Source organism: Pseudorca crassidens, chromosome 8, assembly GCF_039906515.1.
Source record: "Pseudorca crassidens isolate mPseCra1 chromosome 8, mPseCra1.hap1, whole genome shotgun sequence".
Lineage (NCBI taxonomy): Eukaryota > Metazoa > Chordata > Mammalia > Artiodactyla > Delphinidae > Pseudorca > Pseudorca crassidens.
The window spans coordinates 49,578,921-49,605,142 of NC_090303.1; the positions used below are offsets into that span (position 1 = coordinate 49,578,921).

General features: G+C 36.8%; 1 protein-coding gene across 1 annotated transcript in view; it reads right to left on the minus strand.

Annotated features, from left to right (window-relative positions):
* Positions 1 to 1,222: 1,222 nt before the first annotated feature.
* CASD1 (CAS1 domain containing 1) overlaps positions 1,223 to 26,222 on the minus strand; it is an 84,474-nt gene continuing 59,474 nt past the window's right edge. Inside the window, exons 14-18 of the mRNA XM_067746390.1 lie at positions 24,519 to 24,620; positions 21,772 to 21,912; positions 21,182 to 21,259; positions 18,472 to 18,564; positions 1,223 to 2,710 (exon numbers count right to left, since the gene is read on the minus strand). Coding sequence (XP_067602491.1) covers positions 2,444 to 2,710; positions 18,472 to 18,564; positions 21,182 to 21,259; positions 21,772 to 21,912; positions 24,519 to 24,620 — 681 coding nt within the window. The 3' untranslated portion in view covers positions 1,223 to 2,443. The remainder of the gene's footprint in view (positions 2,711 to 18,471; positions 18,565 to 21,181; positions 21,260 to 21,771; positions 21,913 to 24,518; positions 24,621 to 26,222) is intronic.

Consider the following 26,222-nt stretch of genomic DNA (forward strand, 5'->3'; position numbering starts at 1 on the left):
CAGATGATAGATTTTTCAACATGATTTATATTATAGAAAATTTGAGTTTTAGAGAATCTGTGGTTTTATCTAAATTTTAGCATATCTAAATATTCTGTTAAACATCTTTCTGAAGAATGGTATGATTAATGCAAATAATCACTATGTGAGTCAATGCAGAAAAAATATTAAAACATACCATAGATGCTATCATTGTGGTAACTAATACCACAATAACCTCTTATCCATAAAGACTCATTAAGAAAATCAAATATATTTTAATAACATGCATATTTTGATTTTAATTTTTATGTGCCACTGTTTTATTTTATACATATAAATTAAATGAGAACACTTGATGAAGAAATAGGGCTTACCAGTTTCAAGTTTTAGGAAAAAACTTTTTACTTGGCTATCACTATTAGAAGACATAAGTACTTTCAAAAACAAATAATGGTCATCTTTCTTTTTCAATTGTTTCATCAGGAGGAATCTTTCTCAGATGATAAAACTTACAAGCTAAATTAAAATGCACTCTACTCATTGGCAAGCCACACCAGCAAGAATAATGTGATCACAGTACTTGGAAGTTTTTGATTTATAACTATACTATTCTCTACTTATAAGCCTGCAGTCTCGGAGGCAGAGCAATGAATCATTACAATTGTCTATCTGGGAAATGTCAAAAGATTAAGTAAGGGCAGAAGAAGAGAGGAAAAAGAAAGACCACACATCTGTTTGAGAAATATTCCTCAATTAATGGAAATATATCACTAGCACATAAATCCAGTGCTAAAGAAATAAATTTTAAAAATCTTTAACGTGGGGGGCTTCCCTGGTGGCGCAATGGTTGAGAGTCCGCCTGCCGATGCAGGGCACACGGGTTTGTGCCCTGGTCCGGGAGGATCCCACATGCCGCGGAGCGGCTGGGCCGGTGAGCCATGGCCGCTGAGCCTGCGCGTTCGGAGTCTGTGCTCCACAACGGGAGAGGCCATGACAGTGAGAGGCCCGCGTACTGCAAAAAAAAAAAAAAAAAAAAAAAACCCAAAAAAACCTTTAACATTACTAATAAAACAATGTTTTAACTCATGGGCAGAAAGGCAGATTATCCTCTGAAGCACTGATAACTAAATTATTCTTTAACTGTCACAGTGACTTACCCATATAAGCTAAGAGATTGAAAAAGTAAATTTAAGCTGAGGAAATGAATTAGACATTTGAACCAAGCATTAATGGATCCAGCTTTAAAAAAAAAACAGTTTAATTGATACTTTACAATACAAAAATAAGCATCCACAGAATGTTTATTTACTGTTTAAATTACTCCATATTTTCATATACCGTGAACAAAAAATATTTTACCCCATACACAGTAACAGCAAACAAGTGCAATCTTTCAAACATTAAAATTTATAATCAAATCTGTACAACAGATAAATAAATTTATACCTCTAACAGTTAGCTTGTAACAAAACCAAAAACATACATCACCGGTTTACTTAAAATTCTACTTATGGTTATACATCTCACACATAACTTGAATCTTTACTACACTGCACAAGTTTAGGTTGATAAATATTTTTTTAAAAATAGGAGGGAGTAATAGGAAATACCAAAATGGTTATAAAGAGCTTCCAAACATTGGAAATAATATACAAAATTAGATGGGGGAAAGTATATTCAATGGATCCACAGGGTAACTGGGATTACACTGGTATAGCTTAAAGAAAGGAAACAGGTGAATGTTTGGACTAGAAAGAAAAAAACGGCCTTTTTATACTAGAAAGAAAAAAACGGCCTTTTTATAAAAAGCTACAACAGTATCAATGACAAAACCCTGTCATGGAGCCTAGAACAAATTTGAGACAAAGTGTACAAAGATTTTAGGCTTATATACCTGAAAACCATAGTTAGGAAGAAAACTCATGTCAGGAAACATAACAATCAGAACATGAACACAGAAGACATACTGTTTGTCATTCCACATCATTGCACATATAAGAAAACAATATTGCAGTCTTTCTTGAGTAAGAAAGTTTTCAACGCAATAGGAAGTTCCATGATGAATATAGGTGCATACAATTTTATTACCACAAATTTAGTAAATATCAAAACACTCAGTGGTGTCACTAAGCTAATTATCTGTATTTTTTACTGGAAAGGTAATTATTTCCCTGCCTTCATAGGTTAACTTAAAATCACTTATAAAAGGAAATACAGATCCAGTAGAAAAGACTTTTCACATGCAGTCCTATACAATGCACTCTGCTTCAATTTTCTTCAGTATTTCAAATCATATATGTACATTTCCAAAATATACAACCACATATGTTGAACAGATGTCACTGAGCTATCTTCTTGTCACACAAATTTTTATTTACATATACATTTGTATCTTCAGATAGATGCTGTTCTCCTCCAGGTAGACACAAAGTTAATCTGAAGAGTTTAAGGTTTTAGTATCCTAATGTCTTGATTTATCTTGAACAGATGATAAGATGAGGAGTCCACAAAAAAATGCAGCTATACATGCCAATCTTTTCAACAGAGATGAATTATCTTTAGGAATAATAATCTGTGCAAGATCATTAGTGATCTGAGAAATTTCATGTGCCACACAGACAAATATGAAAGTGCTGACAATGATGTTGAGCATAGGGTTTCCAGGTATGAGTACCAAGATACCCCTTGTGTCTGCTGCCAGCCATATGTGATACTGACAAATAAATAGCTGAAAGGAAAAATATGTCAAGTCAGATATGTTCAGAGGGTCCATGAATATATTACAGATTTTCCTAATTTAAACATGATAGCATAATTACGTCAGAAGGCTTTTCCAAAACCACTTAATTATGTTTCACTGTTGGCCTTGAAAAGTCTAGTGTCTAGTGTCCAGAACTCCTAATTGCTGAAGCACTGCTTCAAAGTCCCCAAGAAATGAACCACCAGGAACCTTATAACTTTAAAAACATTTCTTTGTCAGCTGTCTTCTACATCATGCAATGATATATGGACTTTTGTATTCAGACGCCAAATAAAGAATTACTGTGTGTGTGTGTGTGTGTGTGTGTGTGTGTGTGTGTGTGTGTGTACACGTCTGTACTACATGTATATTTGTGAATATACTTATGTATATGTGTATATGTATGGGAAATGGCATGTTTTTTAAGATGTCCTCGTGTTTGTTCTGCACCAGACAAATGTCTTGAATTGCATTTGAATGTTTCAAAAGTATATTTCAACTTCTATGTGAGTATACATATTAGAGGACACAATTACTACTTTTGATTGTGATTACAAATGTGGTTCTACCATCACATTGCTTCAAAATATCAAAGATTAGGAAAATGCTTAAGCTACTTCAACAAATATCAACATGCTGAAGAATGCTAAATTCTATACAATCTCTCTTTTAAAGGAGACTTAAAAAATAGGACATTCAGAGACAAGATGGCAGAGCAGAAGGACCTTGCTCTCAGGAGAACATCAAAAAATTAAAAAGACTGGAATCTTCCAAAACAAGATATTCTATTTCCAAAGACATAAAGAAGAAACCTGAGATAGTAGGAGGGACAGTCTCATGATATAATCAAATCCCATACCACCTGGGTGGCAGGACCGCAAACTGGAGAATAATTGTATCACAGAAGTTTTCCCACAGGAGTGAGAGCTCTGAGCTCCACACCATGCCTAGAGGTTCAGCATTGGGAGGAGGAGCACCCACAGCAATTGGCTTTGAAGGCCAGTGGGGCTCAACTGCAGGAGCTCCACAGGATTGGGGGAAACAAAGACTTCACTCTTGGAGGATGCACACCAAGACCCAGGGCAAAAGCAGAGACTCCACAGGAGCCTGGGCCAGAATTACCTGCTGGTCTTGGAAGGTGGCAGGCATAGCGGGGACCTACGTGAACTTTGGCTAGAGGCAGACATCTTGGGTCCTTTGACTAAGACCTGGTTGCACCCAACTGCCTATAAGCTCCAGGGCTGGAACACCTCAGGCCAAAAACCAAAAGGGCAGGAACACAGCCCCACCCACCAGCAGCCAGGCTGCCTAAAGACTTCTTGAGCCCACAGCCACCTCTAGACACACCCCTTGACATGGCCCTGCCCACAAGAGGGCCAAGACCCGGCTCCACCCACCAAAGGAAGGCACTGGCCTCGCCCCCCACCCCCCCCCAGGAAGCCTGCACAAGTGTCTAGACTGGACTAACCCACCAGAGGGGAGACACCAGAAGCAAGAAAACTATGATCCAGCAGCCTGTGGAACTGAGTCCGAAAACAGGTCAGAACTACCCTGGGACCAGCTGGTCCCTGGCCCTTGGGTGACGAGAGGGGAGTGTAGTGCTGGGACATACAGGACATCCCCTATAGAGGGCCACTTCTCCAAGGTCAAGAAACATAACTAAACTACAACATATATAAAAACACAAATAGGAAATTAAAATGAGATGGCAAAGGAATATGTTCCAGATGAAGGAACAAGATAAAAGTCCCAGAATAACAACTAAGTGAAGTAGCAATAACCAGTCTACCCAAGAAAGAGTTCAGAGTAATAATGGTAAAGACGATCCAGTAACTTGGGAAAAGAATGATGTACAGAGTGAGAAGTTACAAGAAGTTTTTAGCAAAGAGTTAGAAAGTATAAAGAACAACCAAACAGAATCGAAGAATACAATAACTGCAATGAAAAATACACTAGAAGGAATCAATAGTACAATAAATGAGGCAGAGGAATGAATCAGTGAGCTGGAAGACAGAGTGGTGGAAATTATTGCCATGGAACAAAATAAAGAAGAAAGAATAAAATGAGTACAGTTTAAGAAACCTCTGGGACAATGTCAAACACACCACCATTTGCATTAGAGGGGTCCCAGAAGGAGAAGAGGGAGAGAAAGGACTTGAGATAATACTTGAAGAGATAATAGCTGAAAAATTCCCAAACATGGGAAAGGAAACAGTCACCCAAGTCCAAGAAATTCACAGACCCATACAGGATTAACCCAAGGAGGAACATGGTGAGACAACAGTAATCAAATTGACAAAAATTAAAGATAATGAAAAAATATTAAAAAAAAAAAGGAAAAAGCAACAAAAAACATACAAGGGAATCCCCTCAGGAGTATCAGCTGATTTTTCAGCAGAAACTCTAGGCCAGAAGGGAGTGGCACAATATAAAGTGATGAAAGGGAAAAACATACAATGAAAATTACTCTACCGAGCAAGGCCCTCAGTTCAAATTAGATGGAGAAATCAAAAGCTCCACAGACAAGCAAAAGTAAAAGAATTCAGCACCACCAAACCGGCTTCACAACAAATGCTAAAGGAACTTCTCTCGGCAGAAAAGGCCACAACTAAAACAAGAACATTATGAAATGGGAAAGCTCAGCAGTAAAGGCAAACATACAGGAAACACAGGAAATCATCTACACACGAACATGATATCTAAACCAGTAACTGTGAGAGAAGGAAACTACAGAAAAGTAATGCAGGATATTTGAAATGCATTTGATATTAAGATATCAGAAACTTAAAACAATCATGTATAGACAGGTATATCAAAACCTCATGGTAACCACAAACCAAAAAGCCATAATATACACACAAAGAAATCCAAACATAACACTATAAAAATAGTCATCAAATCACAAGAGAACAAATGAGGAAAGGAAGAAAAAAGACCTACAAAAACAAATCCAAAACAAACATAATGGCAATAAGGACATACATACTGATAATTACCTTAAATGTAAGCAGAGTAATTGCTCCAAACAAAGACATAGATTGGCTGAATGGATGCAAACACAAGACCAGTATATATGCTGTCTACAAGAGACCCATGTCAGACCTAGAGACACATACAACTGAAAGTGAGGGGATGGAAAAAGGTATTCCATACAAATGGGAATCAATAGCAATACTCATATCAGACAAAACAGACTTTAAAATAAAGACTGTTACAAGAGACAAAGAAGGACACTACAGAATGATCAAGGGATCAATCCAGGAAGAAGACAGAACAACTGTAATATGCACCCAACACAGGAGCACCTCAATATACAAGGCAAAACGTTAACAGACATAAAAGGAGAAATTGACAGTAACACAAAAATAGTGGGAGACTTTAACACCCCACTTACATCAATGGACAGATCATCCAGACAGAAAATCAATAAGGAAACACAGGCCTTAAATGACACATTAGCCCAGAAGGACTTAAATGCTATTTATAGGGTGTGCCAATTGAAAGAGCAGTAGGATACACATTCTTTTCAAGTGCACATGGAACATTCTCCAGCATAGATCACATGCTGGACCACAAAGCAAGCCTGGGTAAATTTACAAAAACTGAAATCATATCAAGCATCTTTACTGACCACAACACTATGAGATTAGAAAATCAATTACAGGAAAAAAGCTGTAAAAAGCACAAACATGTGGAGGCTAAACAATATGGTACTAAACAACCAATGGATCACTGAAGAAATCAAAGAGGAAATAAATACCTAGAGGCAAATGAAAAATGAAAACACAACAATCCAAAACCTGTGGGAGGCAGACAAAGCAGTTCTAAGAGGGAAGTTTATAGGAATACAATCTTACCTCAGGAAAAAAGAAAAATCTCAAACAACCTAACTTTACACTTGAAGCAACTAGAGAAAGAACAAAACAAAACCCAAAGTTAGAAGAAAGAAAGAAATCATAAAGATCAGAGCAGAAATAAATGAAATAGAGATGAAGAAAATAATAGAAAAAAATCAATGACATAGAAGCTGGTTCTTTAAAAAGATAAACAAAATTGATAAACCTTTAGCTAGACTCACCAAGAAAAAAGGGAGGGCTCAAATCAATAAAATTAGAAATGAGAAAGGAGAAGTTACAATGGACATCACAGAAATACAAAAGATCAGAAGAGACTACTACAAATAACTATATGCCAATAAAATGGACCACCTAGAAGAAATGGACAAATTCTTAGAAAGGTACAATTTCCTAAAACTGAACCAGGAAGAAATGGAAAATATGAACAGACAAATCACAAGCACTGAAATTGAAACTGTGATTTAAAAATTCTCAACAAACAGAAGTCCAGGACCAGGTGGCTTCACAGAATTCTAGCAAACATTTAACACCTATCCTTCTGAAACTATTCCAAAAAATTGCAGAGGAAGGAACACTTCCAAACTCATTCTATGAGGCTACCATCACCCTGATACCAAAACCAGACAAAGACACCACAAAAAAAGAAAATTACAGGCCAACACAAGTGATGAACAAAGACAAAAAAATACTCAACAAAATATTACCAAATCAAATCCAGCAATACATTAAAAGGATCACAGAATCATGATCAGGTTGGGATTTATCTCAGGGAGGCGAGGAGTCTTTGATATCCGTAAATCAATCAGTGTGATATACCACATTAACAAATTGAAAAATAAAAACCATATGATCATCTCAGTAGCTGCAGAAACAGCTTTTGATAAAATTCACCATCCATTTATGATTAAAAAACTCTCCAGAAAGGGGGCATAGAGGAAATCTACCTCAACATAATAAAAGCCATATATGACAAACCCACAGCTAACCTCATTGGCAAAGGTGAAAAGCTGAAAGCATTTCCTGTAAGATCAGAAACAAGAAAAGGATGTCCACTATCAGCACTTTTATTCAACATAGTTTTGGAAGTTCTAGCCATGGCAATGAGAAGAGAAAGAAATAAGGGATCCAAATTGGTAAAGAAGAAGTAAAGCTGTCCCTGTTTGGGGAGAACATGAGAGTATACATAGAAAATCCTAAAGATGCTACCAGAAAACTACTAGAGCTCATCCATGAATTCAGTAAAGTTGCAGAATACAAAATTAATACACAGAAGTCTCTTGCATTCCTATGCTCTAACAACAAAAGATCAGAAAGAGAAATTAAGGAAACTATCTCATTTACTACTGCAACAAAAAGAATAAAATAGCTAGGAATAAACCAACCTAGGGAGGCAAAACATCTGTATATTGAAAACTATAAGATGCTGATGAAAGAAATCGAAGATGACACACACAGATAGAAAGATATACTGTGTTCTTGGATTAGAAGAATCAATATTGTTAAAATGCCTATACTACCCAAGGTAATCTACAGATTCGATGCAATACCTATCAAGTTACCAATGGCATGTTTTGCAGATCTAGGACAAAAAAATGTTAAAATTTGTATGGAAACACAAAGGACCTCAAATAGCGAAAGCAATCTTGAGAAAGAAAATGGAGCTGGAGGAATCAGGATCCCTGACTTCAGACTATACTATAATGCTACAGTCATAAAAACAGTATGGTACTGGCACAAAAACAGAAATACAGATCAATGGAACAGGATAAAAATCCCAGAAATAAACCCACACACCTATGGTAAATTAATCTACAACAAAGGAGGCAAGAATATACAATGGAGAAAAGACAGTCTCTTCAGTAAGTGGTGCTGGGAAAACTGGACAGCTACATGTAAAAGAATGAAATTAAAACATTCTCTAACATCATGTACAAAAACAAACCCAAAATGGATTAAAGACCTAAATGTAAGACCGTATACTATAAAACTCTTAGTGGAAAATACAGGCAGGACACTGTTTGACATATATCACAGCAAGATCTTTTTGGATCTGTCTCCTACAGTAATGGAAATAAAAATAAACAAATGGGACTGAATTAAATAAATGCTTTTGCACAGCAAAGGAAACCATACACCAAGTGAAAAGACAGCCTGTAGAACTGGAGAAAATATTTGCAAACAATGTGACTGACAAGTGATTAATCTCCAAAATACACAGCCAGCTCATATATCAAAAAACAAAGAATGACTTCTCTAACATGGGAAACAGTCACCCAAGTCCAGGAAGCGCAGAGAGACCTGTACAGGATAAACCCAAGGGGGAACAGTCCAAGACAAATATTAATCAAACTAACAAATATTAAATACAAAGAAAAAGTATTAAAAGCAACAAAGGAAAAGCAATAAATAATATACAAGGGCATCCCTATAAGGTTATCAGCTGATTTTTCGGCAGAAACTCTGCAGGCCAGAAGGGAGTGGCATGATATATTTAACGTGATGAAAGGGAAAAATCTACAACCAAGAATACTCTACCTAGCAAGGTCCTCATTCAGATTTGACAGAGAAATCGAAAGCTTTACAGACAAGCAAAAGCTAAGAGAATTCAGCATCACCAGACCAGCTTTACAACAAATGCTAAAGGAGCTTCTCAAGGCAGAAAACATAAGAGAAAAAATGAGGAAGGGAAGAAAAAAGACTAATTAAAACAAACCCAAAACAATTAAGAAAATGGAAATAGGAATGTACATATCATTATCAATAATTACCTTAAATGTAAAATAATTAAATCAATTATTACCTCAAATGTAAATGGATTAAATGCTCCAACCAAAAGACATAGAGTGGTAGAATGCATACAAAAACAAGACCCATACATATGCTACCTACAAGAGACCCACTTCAGACCTAAGGACACATACAGACTGAAAGTAAGGGGATGGAAAAAGATATGCAAATGGAAATCAAAAGAAAGCTAGAGTAGCAATACTCATATCAAAGTAGACTTTAAAGACAGTTACAAGAGACAAGGAAGGACACTACATAATGATCAAGGGATCAAGCCAAGAAGAAGATAGAACAATTCTAAATATATATGTACCCAGTATAGGACCCCTCAATATGTAAGGCAAATGCTATCAGCCATAAAAGGGGAAAATGACAGTAACACAATAATAGTGGGGGACTTTAACACCCCACTTACACCAATGGACAGATTATCCAAACAGAAAATTAATAAGGAAACACGAACCTTAAATGACACATTAGATCAGATAAATGTAATTGATATTTATAGAACATTCCATTCGAAAGCAGCAGAATACACTTCCTTCTCAAGTGCTCATGGAACATTCTCCAGGATAGATCATATCTTGGGTCACAAATCAAGCCTTGGTAAATTTAAGAAAACTGAAGTCATATCAAGCACCTTTTCTGACCACAATGCTATGAAATTAGGAATCAATTATAGGAAAAAAAACTGTAAAAAACACAAACACATGGAGGCTAAAGAATGTTACTAAATAACCAATGGATCACTGAAGAAACGAAAGAGGAAATCAAAAAATACCTAAAGACAAATGAGAACGGAAAAAGACGATCCAAAACCTATGGGATGTAGCAGTTCTAAGAGGGACGTTTAAAGCAATACAGTCTTACCTCAAGAATCAAGAAAAATCTCAAACAACCTAACCTTACACCTAAAGGAACTAGAGAAAGAAGAACAAACAAAACCCAAAGTTAGCAGAAGGAAAGAAATCATAAAGATCAGAGCAGAAATAAGTGAAATAGAGACAAAGAAAACAATAGCAAAAATCAATGAAAGTAAAAGCTGGTTCTTTGAGAAGATAAACAAAATTGATAAACTTTTAGCCAGACTCATCAAGAAAAAACAGGAGAGTACTCAAATCAGTAAAATTGGAAATGAAAAAGGAGAAATGACAACAGACACCACAGAAATACAAAGGTTCATAAGAGACTACTAAAAGCAACTATACGTCAATAAAATGGACAACCTAGAAGAAATGGAAAAAATTATTAGAAAGGTACAACCTTCCAAGACTGAACCAGGAAGAAATAGAAAATATGAACAGACCAATCACAAGCACTGAAAATGTAACTGTGATTAAAAATCTTCCAACAAACAGAAGTCCAGGACCAGATGGCTTCACAGAATTCTAGCAAACATTTAGAGAAGACTTAATATCTATCCTTCTAAAACTCTTCCAAAAAATCACAGAGGAAGGTACACTCCCAAGCTCATTCTATGAGGCCACCATCACCCTGATACCAAAACCAGAAAAAGATATAACAAAGAGAAAATTACAGACCAATATTGCTGATGAACGTAGACACAAAAATCCTCAATAAAATACTAGCAAACAGAATGCAACAACACATTAAAAGGAACATACCATGATCAAGTAGGATTTATCCCAGGGATGCAAAGACTTTTCAATATCTGCAAATCACTGTGATACACCACATCAACAAACTTAGGAATAAAAACCATATGATCATCTCAATAGATACAGAAAAAGAAAAAGCTTCTGACAAAATTTAACACTGATTTATGATAAAACTCTACAGAAAGTCAGCATAGAGGGAACCTACCTCAACATAATAAAGGCTATATATGACAAACCCAAAGCAAACATCATTCTCAATGGTGAAAAACTGAAAGAATTTCCTCTAAGATCAGGAATAAGACAAGGATGTCCACTCTCACCACTATTACTCAACATAGTTTTGGAAGTCCTAGCCATGGCAATCAGAGAAGAAAAAGAAATAAAAGGAATGCAAGTTGGAAAAGAAGTAAAACTGTCACTGTTTGCAGATGACATGATACCATACATAGAAAAACCTAAAGATGCTACCAGAAAACTACTAGAGATCATCAATAAATCTGGTAAAGTTGCAGGATGCAAAATTAATACACAGAAATCTGCTGCATTCCTATACACTAACAATGGACGATCATAAAGAGAAATCAAGGAAACAATCCCATTTACCATTGCATCAAAAAGAATAAAATAGGACTTCCCCGGTGGCACAGTGGTTGAGAGTCCGCCTGCCGATGCAGGGGATGCGGGTTCGTGCCCCGGTCTGGGAAGATCCCACATGCCGCGGAGTGGCTGGGCCCGTGAGCCATGGCCGCCGAGCCTGCACGTCCAGAGCCTGTGCTCCGCAACGGGAGAGGCCACAACAGTGAGAGGCCCATGTACCACAAAAAAAAAAAAAAAAAAAGAATAAAATATCTAGAAACAAACCTACCCAAGGAGGTAAAAGATCTGCACTTCGAAAACTCTAAGATACTGATGAAAGAAATCAAAGATGACACAAACAGATGGAGAGATATACCATATTCTTGGATTGGAAGAACAGATATTGTGAAAATGACTGTACTACCCAAAGAAATCTACAGATTCAATGCAATCCCTATCAAATCACCAATGGCATTTTTCACAGAATTAGACAAATTTTACAATTTGTATGGAAACACAAAAGAACCCAAATAGCGAAAGCAATCTTGAAAAAGAAAAATGGAACTGGAGGAAGCAGGCTCTGTGACTTCAGACTATACTACAAAGCTACAGTAATCAAAACGGTATGATAGGGCTTCCCTGGTGGCGCAGTGGTTAAGAATCCACCTGCCAATGCAGGGGACACGGGTTTGAGCCCTGGTCCAGGAAGATCCCACATGCTGCGGAGCAACTAAGCCCGTGCGCCACAACTACTGAGCCTGCGTGCCACAACTATTGAAGGCTGTGTGCCTAGAGCCTGTGCTCCACAACAAAAGACACTGCAACAAGAAGCTGATGCACCGCAACAGAGTGGCCCCCGCTCGCCACAAGTAGAGAAAGCCCATGCATAGCAACAAAGACACATTGCAGCCAAAAAAAAAAAAAAAAAAGTTCCATAAAAAAACAGTATGACAGTGGCACAAAAATAGAAATATAGATCAATGGAACAGGATCGACAGTCCAGAGATAAACCCACATACCTATGGTCACCTAATCTATGACAAAGGAGGCAAGAATATACAATGGAGAAAAGACAGCCTCTTCAATAAGTGGTGCTGAGAAAACTGAATGGCTACATGTAAAAGAGTGAAATTAGAACACTCCCTAACACCATACACAAAAATAAACTCAAGATGGATTAAAGACCTAAATGTAAGACCACATACTATAAAACTCTTAAAGGAAAACATAGGGAGAACACTCTTTGACATAAATTGCAGCAAGATCTTTTTTGACCCACCTCCTAGAGTAATTAAAATAACACCAAAAATAAACAAATGGGACCTAATGAAACTTAAAAGCTTTTGCACAGCAAAGGAAACCATAAACAAAATAAAAAGACTACCAACAGAATGGGAGAAAATATTTGCAAATGAAGCAACCAACAAGGGATTAATCTCCAAAATATACCAACAGCTCATGGAGCTCAATATCAGAAAAACAAACAATCCAATCAAAATATGGGCAGAAGATCTAAATACACATTTCTCCGAAAAAGACATACAGATGGCTAAAAAGCACATGAAAAGATGCTCAACATCATTCATTATTAAAGACCATCATCAAAAAATCTATAAACAAATGCTTAGACAGGGTGTGGAGAAAAGGTAACCCTCCTACTCTGTTGGTGGGAATGTAAACTGGTACAGCCACTATGGAGAACAGTATGAAGGTTCCTTAAAAAACTAAAAGTAGGGCTACCATATGATCCAGCAATCCCACTCCTGGGCATATATCTGCAGAAAACCATAATTCAAAAAGATACATGCACCCCAAGGTTCACTGCAGCACTATTTAGAACAGGCAGGACATGGAAGCAACCTAAATGCCCAGCAACAGAGGAATGGATAAAGAAGATGTGGTACATATATACAATGGAATATTACTCAGCCATGAAAAAGAACGAAATAATGCCACTTGCTGCAACACGGATGGACCTAGAGACTGTCATACAGAGTGAAGTAAGTCAGACAAAGACAAATATATGATATCCCTTATATGTGGAATCTAAAAAAAGGGTACAAATGAACTTAATCTATAAAACGGAAATAGAGTTACAGATGTAGAAAACAAACTTATAGTTACCAGGGGCAAGGGAGGCATAGGGATAAATTGGAAGATTGGTGTTGACATACACACACTACTATATATAAAATAGGTAACTGATAAGGACCTACTGTATAGCACAGGGAACTCTACTCAATACTCTGTAATGGCCTGTATAGAAAAAGAATCTAAAAAAGAGTGGATATATGTATATGTATAACTGATTCACTTTGCTGTACCCCTGAAACTAACATTGTAAATCAAATATACTCCAATAAAAATTTTAAAAAAACCCATAAATGACCCAATGAAAAAATGGGAAGATCTAAATAGATGTTTCTCCAAAGAAGACTTACAGATGGCCAAAAAGCATATGAAAAGATGCTTAACATCACAATTAGAGAAATGCAAATCAAAACTGCAATGAGGTAGACCTTGGGAGAGGACTGGGGTTGGCTGCACGGAGACAGCCTGAAGGGGCTGGAGTGTGGTACGGCTGCAGTAGTGGGTGTTCGAGGAAGATGCTTGGGCCTGCCATAGAAACAAAGGGCTATTGTTAAGTGGTGCGTGAAGGATGGGGCCACCATAGCAGCTCATGTGCTGGCCCCTGCCTCACCTTATTGGCCTCCAGGAGAGCGTGCCTCAGCCGCCGTTGCCTTGGCAGGCTCCCACACCAACCGCCACCTTGGCAGGCCCTGGGAGGAGATGTCACTGTGTTGCCCACAAGCAGAGGTGGGGCTGAAACCACAGCTGAGCCCCAGGGGCCATGCAACTCAGAAAGCAGGGCTGAAATCTCTCCCCATGGCTGTGTGAGCCATGGATTAACACCTCTGCCGCTGGCTTTGTAAGTTCAGTGCCTGCGGGACATCTGAACAGATAACAGGTGCCCTGTGGCTGGGAGGTATCTGGCCTTAGCAGCTGTGGGCTTTGTGGGTGTGTAGGCGTGAGGGCTTGGCCAGGCCAGGGTGTGTACTGCCTCCATAGCTCCCACAGTGGATTCATATGTGCGAGTACTGTGGTCCTGGGACCTAACTTCAGTCAATCTGCACTGGTGGCCTTGTGAAAACAACACCTGTGGGACACCAGGGCTGATTGCTTGTATTCCCAGCATTGAGGAGGGGCCAAGGGCAGCACCAACAACAGTTTACTCTGTGAGCCCATACAGTAGGTGAAAGGTAACACAACAGAGCACATTCACTGGTGAACAGCTCCAGCAGCCGTGGAGGAAAACTCAGTGGCTCCTGTCCCAGTGGGAGTGCTCCAATCCTGACTATCTTGCACTGTAGCTCAGAAATGCAGGTCAGAAAAGGATCTGGGGGCTTCTACTCCCAACAACTAGGGAGTAGACCTTGTCCCAAACAGAGCTGTAGCAACCACAGAGCAAAGAGGAGGCCCACTGAATATCCAGTGCAGGCTCTGGTCACCACAACATCAGTCACACCTCCTGTCAAAGGGATAATGGCCAGCATACACTGAGGAAAGAGACAGCAGGCATCCATACTGAAAAGAGCCCTTGTACCAAAAAATATTAAACCCATGCAGGCTACAAAGGGATGTTCCCACATAAAAACAGCCCTCCAAGACCACAGCATATAATTGTTTCTCCTAAATTCATAGAGCAAGAGAAATATATGTAAAATGAAGAAGCAGAGGAACCACTCCCAATTAAAAGATCAAGAGACTTCCCCTGAAAGAACAAGCAATACAATAGACCTCTTCATTTAAACACACTCTGAGTTCAAAAAGGAGATAATGAAAGTACTGAAGGAATTAAGAAAGGCTACCAACAGAAATGCAGAGTACTGTAAAAAGGAATTCGAAACTAAAAGGAGGAGACAAGGCAAATTAGAAAATTCATTTGCAGAGACAAAAGCTGAGCTAAAGGCAATGAAGAGCAGAATGAATAATGCAGAAGACAGAATAAGTGATCTGGAAGACAGAATAATGGAAATCACCCAATTAGAACAGCAGACAGAAAGCCAAATGAAAAAAAATGAAAGCAATATAAGAGACCTACGGGATAATATAAAGCATGCCAATCCACACATAATAGAGATCCCAGAAGGAGAAGAAAGAGAAAAGGGGATTGAAAATGTATTTGTATTGAATGTATTCTGAAAATTTTCAGAAATCATGGCTGAAAATTTCCCAAACGTAAAAAAGGAAGCAGATATCCAGGTACAGGAACACAAACAGTCCCGAACAAGATAAACCCAAACAGACCTACACCAAGACATGTAATTAAAACGGCAAAAGTTAAAGAGAGGATTCTAAAGGCAGTAAGAGAAAAACAAAGAGTTAATTACAAGGGAACACCCAAAAGGCTATCAGCTGATTTCTCTGCAGAAATGTTGCAGGCCAGAAGGGAGTGGCAAGGTATATTGAAAGTCCTGAAAGGGAAAAATCTGCAACCTAGGATATTCTACCCAGCAAGATCATCATTTAGAATAAAAGGAGAGATAAAGAATTTCTCAGACAAGCAAAAATGAAAAGAATACAGCAATACTATACCTATCCTAAAGGAAATATTGAAAGGTCTTCTCTAAATGGAAAAGAAGAATCTATAGGAAAGAAATAATCACAATTGGAAAGTAAATCTCTTAAATAAGCCTGTACACAGATTTAAAAAAAAATTAAAAAATTTCTGAGAAAGCGATGATAACCACAATGAGCAGCAAAAGGATGAACATGAAGATGTAAGAGAGAACATCAAAATCATAAAATGTGGTGGAGGACAGTATGAAAATGTAGACTTTTTTTTTTATAATGTGTTTGAGCCTATATGGCTACCTGTCTAAAGCAAGTAGATACAGGAAGGGGTTAACATACTTGAGAAACAGCACAATAGCAAATCAAAAACATACAACAGATTCAGAAAAAACAAAAAGAAGAGAACATAAGTATACAAAAGAAAACCATCAAACCACAAAAGGAAAAAGAAAAAGAACGGGACAAAGAAGAAATGTAAAACCAACAAGAAAACAAAGTTTAAAATGGCAATAAATATGTATCTATCAATCATTACCTTAAATGTTAATGGACTAAATGCTCTAATCAAGACACAGAGTGGCAGATTGGATAAAAAAAGAAGAGCCTACAATATGCTGTCTACAAGAGACCCACTCTTGGGCAAAGGACACTCATAGATTGAAAGTGAGGGGATGGAAAAAGATATTTCATGCAAACAGAAATGAGAAGAGAGCAGGGGTTGCAATACTCATATGAGACAAAAAAGGCTTTAAAACAAAGGACATAAAGATAAAGAAGGACAGCATATAATGATAAAAGGATCAAGGAGAGGATATTACACTTGTCATATATGCACCCAATATAGGAGCACTCAAATACATAAAACAAATACTAACAGACATAAAGGGAGAAATCGAAGGGAATACAATAATAGTAGGAGACTTTAACACCCCACGCATATCAATGGACAGATCTTCGAGACAAAAAATCAATAGGGCAACAGAGATCCTAAGTGATACAATAGAACACTTAGACTTAATTGATATTTTCAGGACATTACATCCCCAAAAAGCAGACTACACATTCTTTTCAAGGACCCATATGATCCTGCAATCCCACTCCTCAGCCTATATCTGCAGAAAACCAGAGAAGATACACCCACCCCAAAGTTCATTGCAGCACTGTTTGCAATAGCCAAGACATGGAAGCAACCTAAATGTCCGTCAACAGGTGAATGGATAAGAAGATGCAGTGTGTGTGTGTGTGTGTGTGTATGTGTATAGTGGAATATTAGTCATAAAAAAGGATGAAATAATGCCATATGCAGCAACATGGATGGACCTAGAGATTATTATACTAAGTGAAGTAAGCCAGACAGAGAAAGACAAGCATCATATATCACTTATATGTGGAATCTTAAAAAAAAAAAAAAAAGAACTTATTTTCAAAACAGAAAGAGATTCACAGATATAGAAAACAAACTTATGGTTACCAAAGGGGAAAGGGGGTGGAGTGATAAATTAGGAGGTTAGGATTAGGATTAACACACTACTATATATAAAATAGATAACCAACAAGGACCTACTAAATAGCAAAAGGAGCTATACTAAATATTTTGTAATAACCTATAAGAGAAGAAAATCTGAAAAAGAATGTATGTGTGTGTGTGTGTGTGTGTATAACAATCACAGAGAAATTTTCCCAATTTTAAAGACAACTTAATAAATATTGTAACTCTAAAATGTACCTTTTATGATTATAGTATGAATTCTTCTGTTTTAAAATGTGCTATTTCAAATAATAAAACTCAGAATACTCAGAATGTATTTCATAACCTACTTTAAACGGATTCTGTAGATAATTTCGTATTAGGTATTGCACACAAAATAATGAGTTTAAAAATTTTCCCCAAACTTCCAATCGTAACAGTGAATTTTTTTATAAGCATCAATAAACTAAATTCCAGTACTATAATATTTAATCATGAATGAACAAATCAAAATCCTCTCAACTTGATTTCATTTTTGTCTATTTACAAATTTCGTTTATATCTATTTCATTTTTTTCTCTTCTGATCTCAGCATCTTGTTGTACTTGAAAGCTTAAGACAATGTAAAGAATATTTGAAAGTCATCTGTGTCTAGCCATTTAAATAAGGCTTTAAATAATGTAATGTCTAGCCATTACATTCTATAATACTGCTGTTGAAGTTCTAAATTTCTTTCCTATAATTTCATAAATAACATAGCTTTGATTAAAAAAAATGTCAGACTTACACACCTATATACTCATTCACATACACACCTGCATATAACACTTGGTTGTGTAAGACAGACCAAAATATTAATGTACCAACCTCTAATGAAATTTTTCCAAACCAAGCAAAAAATGAACTGTAAACTGAACGGGCATATCCAGGGATATTCCTTATTAGGATGAAGGCTAAAATCTAAAGAAAAAACACAGAGGCAAATATTAATAATCCACTTATTAAAATAATTTTGCTTTCTTTCAAGTAATAACTTTATTATTTGTTATTGAACTTGATACATCGACACAATGGTTTTCTTCAACAGATAAATGTTTTTTTTCAAGTTATTTTTATTTTTTTTTTGCGGTATGTGGGCCTCTCACTGTTGTGGCCCCTCCCATTGAGGAGCACAGGCTCCGGACACGCAGGCTCAGCGGCCATGGCTCACGGGCCCAGCCGCTCCATGGCATGTGGGATCCCCCCGGACTGGGGCACGAACCCGTGTCCCCTGCATCGGCAGGCGGACTCTCAACCACTGCGCCACCAGGGAAGCCCCTCAAGTTATTTTTGATCCAGAGTCTACTCTAACTGGATTTCTCAGCATGTGGTCTGTATACTGCAAACAAGTGCAGGTTTTACATAGTACATGGCTGAACAGTTTTATTTTATGTATATTAGAAAAAACATAAACTCATCTTGAAGCCCTTTGTGTAGAAAATGATGTATTTATGTAGCAAAACTTAATAAAATTCCACAATACAATTTTGTATTAATGTACTAATCCATAAAGTATTTGCTTTTTTAGGAGCCGCCCACCCCCATCTTTTTGCTCTCTTCAAAAGTCTCCTTCTACTGGCAGCAATGTAAACGTGGGAAAAAAATAACTAAGGAAAGATGAGCATGTGGAGTGACTAGGAGAAGAGGTGGTAAGGCTCAGGAGTGCTCAGGAGTGCTTGTGTTAGTGTTATTCTATGTGCAGTCACTCTCTTCCTTAGCTCCCCTTATATTGTTCAGTATTAGTGCACTGTTAGTGGAACAACCCCCTTCCTTTCATGTCATTACAAAAATGACATCAGATATGATATACAAAGTGTTATATCTGGTTGTCTGCAGAAGTCATGAAAATGTTATATGAATATAGTACAATGTTTAAAATGTCATTATCAATTGTGTTTGGAGAGTCTGTCATATGCTTGGTTCTACTGACTATATAGAGGTTTAAGAGGGATAAAATAGTTTCTTCATTGAAGAGAACTTAAAACCTAAAACAAGATCCTCCAGAAATCCTCCCTGTTCCTCTTTGTTGAACTACTCATTTTTTAGGCCTCGGCTTAGACATACTTTCTCCAAGAACCCTGCTCTGGTATCAAGATGGGTTATGAAGAAATCCCATGTGTTTCCAAAGTATCCTGTACTTGACCATCACTACACTAATCACAATACCTTATGATTACCTGCAACCAGAGGTATCTCTGTAAAAGGTAAATCTGATTTGGGTTGCCCCTAGCCTCTGCCCACCTCCTAGGCACTGCGACATACTTCTCTCGACCCTGGGTCTCTGAGCCCTAGCCCCAATGGCCTTCATTAAGTTCCTTGAATGTGAATATGCTCTTTTCTACCACAGGGCCTAAGTTCTCACTGCCTGCCTTCATTCCTCCATTCTCAGCCTAATTTTATGAGGGAAATCATCTCTGAACCCTAACTACCTTCACTCCAACTCTAACTAGATCATATCCTGTATTATATTCCCTTGTAGCATCATGTACTTCTATTTATAATTACATGGTGATTAAATGATTACTATCTCTAACAGAAGAATATAGGCTCTATGAGGGTAGGGACCATGTCTGATTTGGTCACCACTATATCCCCCAGCATAATATCTAGCACATAGTAAGTATCAAATATTTGTTAAATGAATTTTAAAAATTGTTAAATGGGGCTTCCCTGGTGGCGCAGTGGTTGAGAGTCCACCTGCCGATGCAGGGGACACGAATTCGTGCCCCGGTCCGGGAAGATCCCACATGCCGTGGAGCGGCTGGGCCCGTGAGCCATGGCCACTGAGCCTGCGCGTCCGGAGCCTGTGCTCTGCAACGGGAGAGGCTACAACAGTGAGAGGCCCGTGTACCACAAAAAAAAAAAAAAAAAAAAATTGTTGAATGAATGAATGAATGTTTACTGATCCATATGTCTATTAGACTGTAAGTTCTGTGAGGGCAGGAGCTACATGTACTTTTTACATGTAGCATGGTTCTTTTTTTTTTTTTTTTTTTTTGCGGTACACGGGTCTCTCACTGTTGTGGCCTCTCCCGTTGCGGAGCACAGGCTCCAGATGCGCAGGCTCAGTGGCCATGGCTCACGGGCCCAGCCGCTACACGGCATGTGGGATTTTCCCGGACCGGGGCACGAACCTGTGTCCCTTGCATCGGCAGGCGGACTCTCAACCACTGCGCCACCAGGGAAGCCCAGTAGCATGGTCCTTAACACATAGTCTCATAGTTTTTAATGATCTTCTAAGTAAAAAAGTAAATGAAGAAATTTGAATAAATAAGTGATGAAAAAGCAAACAAGAGAAAAGAATGAACATTTTCTGAGTGCTTATTAAGCAACAGACACTGATCATTTCCATACATTTAATAACCACCCTTTAAAAGAGATTTTTAATATCTCTGTTACAGTAGAGGAAGGTAGGCCTTAGGAAGATTAAGTAATATACCTACATTTAATAGAGTTTAATCTCAAATCTCGCTGCCTCTAAAGACTCTGTTCTTATCAAAAATTAAGAAGAAAACTTTCTCTAAATAAAGATAATTACCTGTACCACAGAAACAGATGGGTGGAGTTCATTGCACTCTGCTTTGTTTTTACAACTGCTAGCCCAGATGGAATAGGTCTAAAATAAAAAATATATGCATCAGTTCACAAAAATATATATGCCTTAAAGAGGAAGCACTCAACTTTAAAAATAGTTTTATTTATAACATTATACTTCATTATGCTATTAAAAAAGCTTCAGTAAAAACTGTCCACAGGTTTGCTCATCACTCTTTTTGGTGTGCTCAAATATCAGAAAGTAGAAAGAGGGGAACATAAGTCTGTGATTTTCTGGAAGTAGTGATCATAAGGCAGTGATGGCTCTTCCTGTCAAACACCTTATGTTATATTTTTTCCCAAACTTATTACAACTTTTAAAATTCTATTTCACTGAGATCTCAGTTATTCTTCATATTTAACATATATATATTCTCTTTAGAATTTATGTTCAATTAAAAAATAAGGAGAAAAAGAATTTCAAAAGTAAAGATTTTATTTACTAAAAACAAATGATTAAACTCCTATCTCTTAGAAGTTAATTTTCTGTACTGTGGATTTGGGAAATTTAGAAAATTACATTTTGAAACTTACCAAGAAAGAAACTACTGAAATAAATAATAGAAAATTTGAAACTTTGTTTGAAAAAAGAGGTTCACCCTTTCCTTCAGAAAGTACTTGGCGCTTCTGTAAAGCCAGATAAATGAAAGCAAACAACATCCCATGAAAGACTACCTAAAAAATAAGGAGAGAAAACCTGTTTTAAACAGCTACTTTTCAATTAATAGCAAATGTAATTGGTAAAGGAGAACAGTATGTATAAAAGTATGTAGGTAAAAAGCTTAAAGGTCCGAAGTTTCTATGAAGAACTTAAACTTCAAGAAATGAAGTCAATGATTGTTGGAAACAATTTGCAATAGACAAGCAAACATCTCTTGCAATGACACAGATAAGCTGGTTTACTCCAAGCAGTCTCAGCAGCAAGTGAAGAAATAAAGACAATTTATATATCTGGAGAAAACCATAATTCGAAAAGATACATGCACCCCAACGTTCATGCAGCATTATTTACAATAGCCAGGACATGGAAGCAACCATCAACGGGTGAATGGATGATGAAGATGTGGTACATATATACTGTGGAATATTACCCAGCCATAAAAAAAGAACAAAATAATGCCACTTGTAGCAACATAGATGGACCTAGAGATTGTCATACTGAGTGAACTAAGTCAGACAGAGAAAGACAAATATCATATGATATCACTTATACATGGAATCTAAAAAAATGGTACAAATGAACTTATTTACAAAACAGAAATAGAGTCACAGATATAGAAAACAAATTTATGGTTACCATGGGGGAAGCGGGGGAGGGAAAAATTGGGAGATTGGGATTGACATATATACACTACCATATATAAAATAGATATCTGGGACTTCCCTGGTGGTGCAGTGGTTAAGAAGCCACCTGCCAATGCAGGGGACACGGGTTCGAGCCCTAGTCCGGGAAGATCCCACATGCCATGGAGCAACTAAGCCTGTGCGCCACAACTACTGAAGCCCACGTGCCTAGAGCCCATGCTCCGCACCAAGAGAAGCCACTGCAATGAGAACCCTGCGTACCGCAACGAAGAGTAGCCCCCACTCGCCGCAACTAGAGAAAGCCCACGTGCAGCAATGAAGACCCAACGCAGCCAAAAATAAAATAAATTAAATAAATTTTTAAAAATAATAAAATAGATAAATAATAAGAACCTACTGTATAGCACAGGGAACTCTACCCAATACTCTGTAATGACCTATATGGGGAAAAAAATCTAAAAAAGAGTGGATATATGTATATCTGATTCACTTTGCTGTACAGCAGAAACTAACACAACACTGTAAACCAACTATACTTCAATAAAAATGAAAAAATGATAAAAACTATTCTGAAGACACATGATAAAATTCAAATGTACTCAACCAAGATAAAATATATTTTATATTGGTACTTTCAAGCAAATAAACAGTAACATTACCAAGAGCATACTTTGAAAAAGCAGTATATGCACATAAGAATGAAAAAAAATGGTGGATCAGAAAGCACAATAGCTTTCTTTTCTTTTTTTAAAAAATTATTTATTTATTTTTGGCCACGTTGGGTCTTCATTGCAATGTGCAGGCTTTCTCTAATTGCAGCAAGTGGGGGCTACTCTTCATTGCGGTGCACGGGCTTCTCATTGTGGTGGCTTCTCTTGTTGTGGAGCATGGGTTCTAGGCACACAGGCTTCAGTAGTTGTGGCACACAGGCCTGTGTGGCATGTGGGATCCCGTGGCATGTGGGATCTTCCCAGACCAGGGATGGAACCCATGTCCCCTGCAGTGGCAGGCGGATTCTTAACCACTGCGCCACCAGGGAAGTTCCAGCTTTCTTTTTTAAATAAACACTTAGCATGAGCTATCGTAGTAGACTGCCCTAATGAGAAAGTTGAGAATTAAAAATTATTTTATGGCAAGGCTTTAACATAGCTTTTTATTCACATATGGTTTTGAAATGCAATGTACGATTAGAAAAATAAAAATAATTTTAAAAGTAAATATTTTATTTATTAAGAATAACTGGAAAGTGCATAGGTATTAGAAACCAGGAATAGCACAGAAAAGGCACTAAGAAAATATTTGTTGAATGAAAAAAGGGAAGAGTAAAAAATGGAAGTTAAAGGGAAAGAGTGAAGAGGGGTAATTAATATTTATTCAGTGTCTATTATTTTCCAAATGCTGTGCTAGATGTTTCATATTTTCTTGGCCAATTAAGTCCTAACCCGCCTTCAAGATAAAATTCATGGAATAATCCATGACATTGCTCTCTTTTCTTTGCACACTTCTATTACAAAATCCATACTGCAGAGTTTAGCACTAATTATAAGCAGTAATCCAGAGTTTTTGGGGTTTTTTTAGTAATCCAGAGTTTTAAACTAGATTATAAGGTTTAGAAGCCTGGTGGTATGTCTTCTTTCTCTAAAATATATCCCTCATAACACCAACATCTAGAGCATATATTGGAGCTTAATAAGTATTGTGTTGAATGGCTGAAGCATATATATGAGATCATCTCTAAGTCAAAATTATGACTCAAATAAAGGTCACTTTATAGATAACATTTTTATAGTATTTTCCTACTGATATATGTACACATGCATACCCTTTCTCCACTATAAAAACAGGGGAGGGCTGGACTGCTTTGATTTACCAAATCAACATGTTTCCTTATTCCAAAACTAAATAGATTAAAATTTTCCAAATAATTTTTAAAAGTATAATTTGAAATAGCAAAAGATCACAAGGTAAATACATACGTAACGATCTAACCTCCATCTGAACCACCATTCATATACATTGCCTTTCAGTTCGAAACACTTGGACAATGGCCAAAGAGAAAAGATCTTCTCAAATGCACCCTGAGAAGAGGAATCCAGAAAATAAATTAAGATGGTACAAGTTAATACTTGCCTTGCAATTCTATTACAAACTGTCATTTTCTAAAGTTAAAATTATATAAGGGTCATTCACAATTTTAAAATTCTACTCAAATATTTCATTTGAAAATGCCATTTCATTTGAAAATAAATATATTCTACTAAAGGCTATGAAAGATGATTTAAAACATTTTTGTTAACTTACTTTCACTGCATATGAAAGGCTACTGAGACTGAAAAATAAGACAAACAAACAAACCAAGCTGGTAATTGGAAAATTATTCCATTTAAGGTTTTTAATCTAGTATATAAAAGAGTTAATATTTACTGATCAAAACACAAAAATACAAAATACTTCAGCCAACACAGTATCAATAACCTAAAGGATGATGGTTAAAGTTATAGTTTTTCTTTATCTAAATGTCCTTAATAATCTATAATTAACCATTTGAGTTAAAAGAATCCTCTGAATTAGTCACCTTACTCAATCAACCATACCCAAATTCCATTACTAGCCTTTGAAACAAAGTTTACAATTTTACTCTGGTCGAGTTAGTGAATGTACCCCCTTATTAATCTGACAGCCTGGAAAATCTGGGAATGAAGGGGCAGAAGTCTTGGGTACATTCCTGCACATTAATGAAGTCTTTCAAAAAAAAGAGAACAAAAACCTCAATTTCCAGACTAAAGAATGAAGACAAACTCTATTAAGGAAACTCCATTATTAGACATAATGCCACAGCATAAAAAAATGTTTAACATCACAACTTTTAAAAAGGCTAATAAAAATCAAAGCAAAATATGAAAATAGTATATTTTAGGTAATACCAAATCTTTAGGTCAGAAGAACTTTATTAACAAAATGCAATATTCTCCATTTAACCGCAGAATTTAAAATGCTAATAGCTTATAAAAATAGGTTCTATTAAAGCTTTTGCCTCAGAAAATTAACGATGATTATTACCAAGACTTGCAATGTAAGGTATATACCTATTATATCATATTTCTATATTTTATCTATATATATTAGAGATACATGGCCCTGTAGATCATATATCACATAATGATGTATTTATAATTTAAAAATTTATTTCTCATTAAAAATTATTTTTTGATTAATAATCAAGTATTTAATGAGCACCCATTTTGTGAAAGACACTGGGCTATGTACTTTTTTTTCTTGTCCAGTGGTCAATACTGATCCTAAGCTGGAGAAATCTTCTTAATTCTTTCTATTGAACTGTTGGTCCGTGTTCCTTTCTCTCCCTCAGATGAACTAGGGGGTGTTGGGAATTTTAATGAATAATTATCAAGTAATGTGGCAGTTACCTGGCTATTTCTTTATACATTTGCCTATTGCTTATTATTTTATATATTTCCTGCAAAAAACCTTGGAAATCAGGCAGAAATAAATATGCTTTATTTCTAAGTATAAAAATAAATAGGAAAGCCTATAACACAAACAAAAAAAACAGCTTTATAGGACTACACACACACACACACACACGCTTATATGGCATTTTTACCTGGCACAGATACAAGACAGAGAGTGTTGGAGATGGGAGTAAACTACAGAGTATCTCA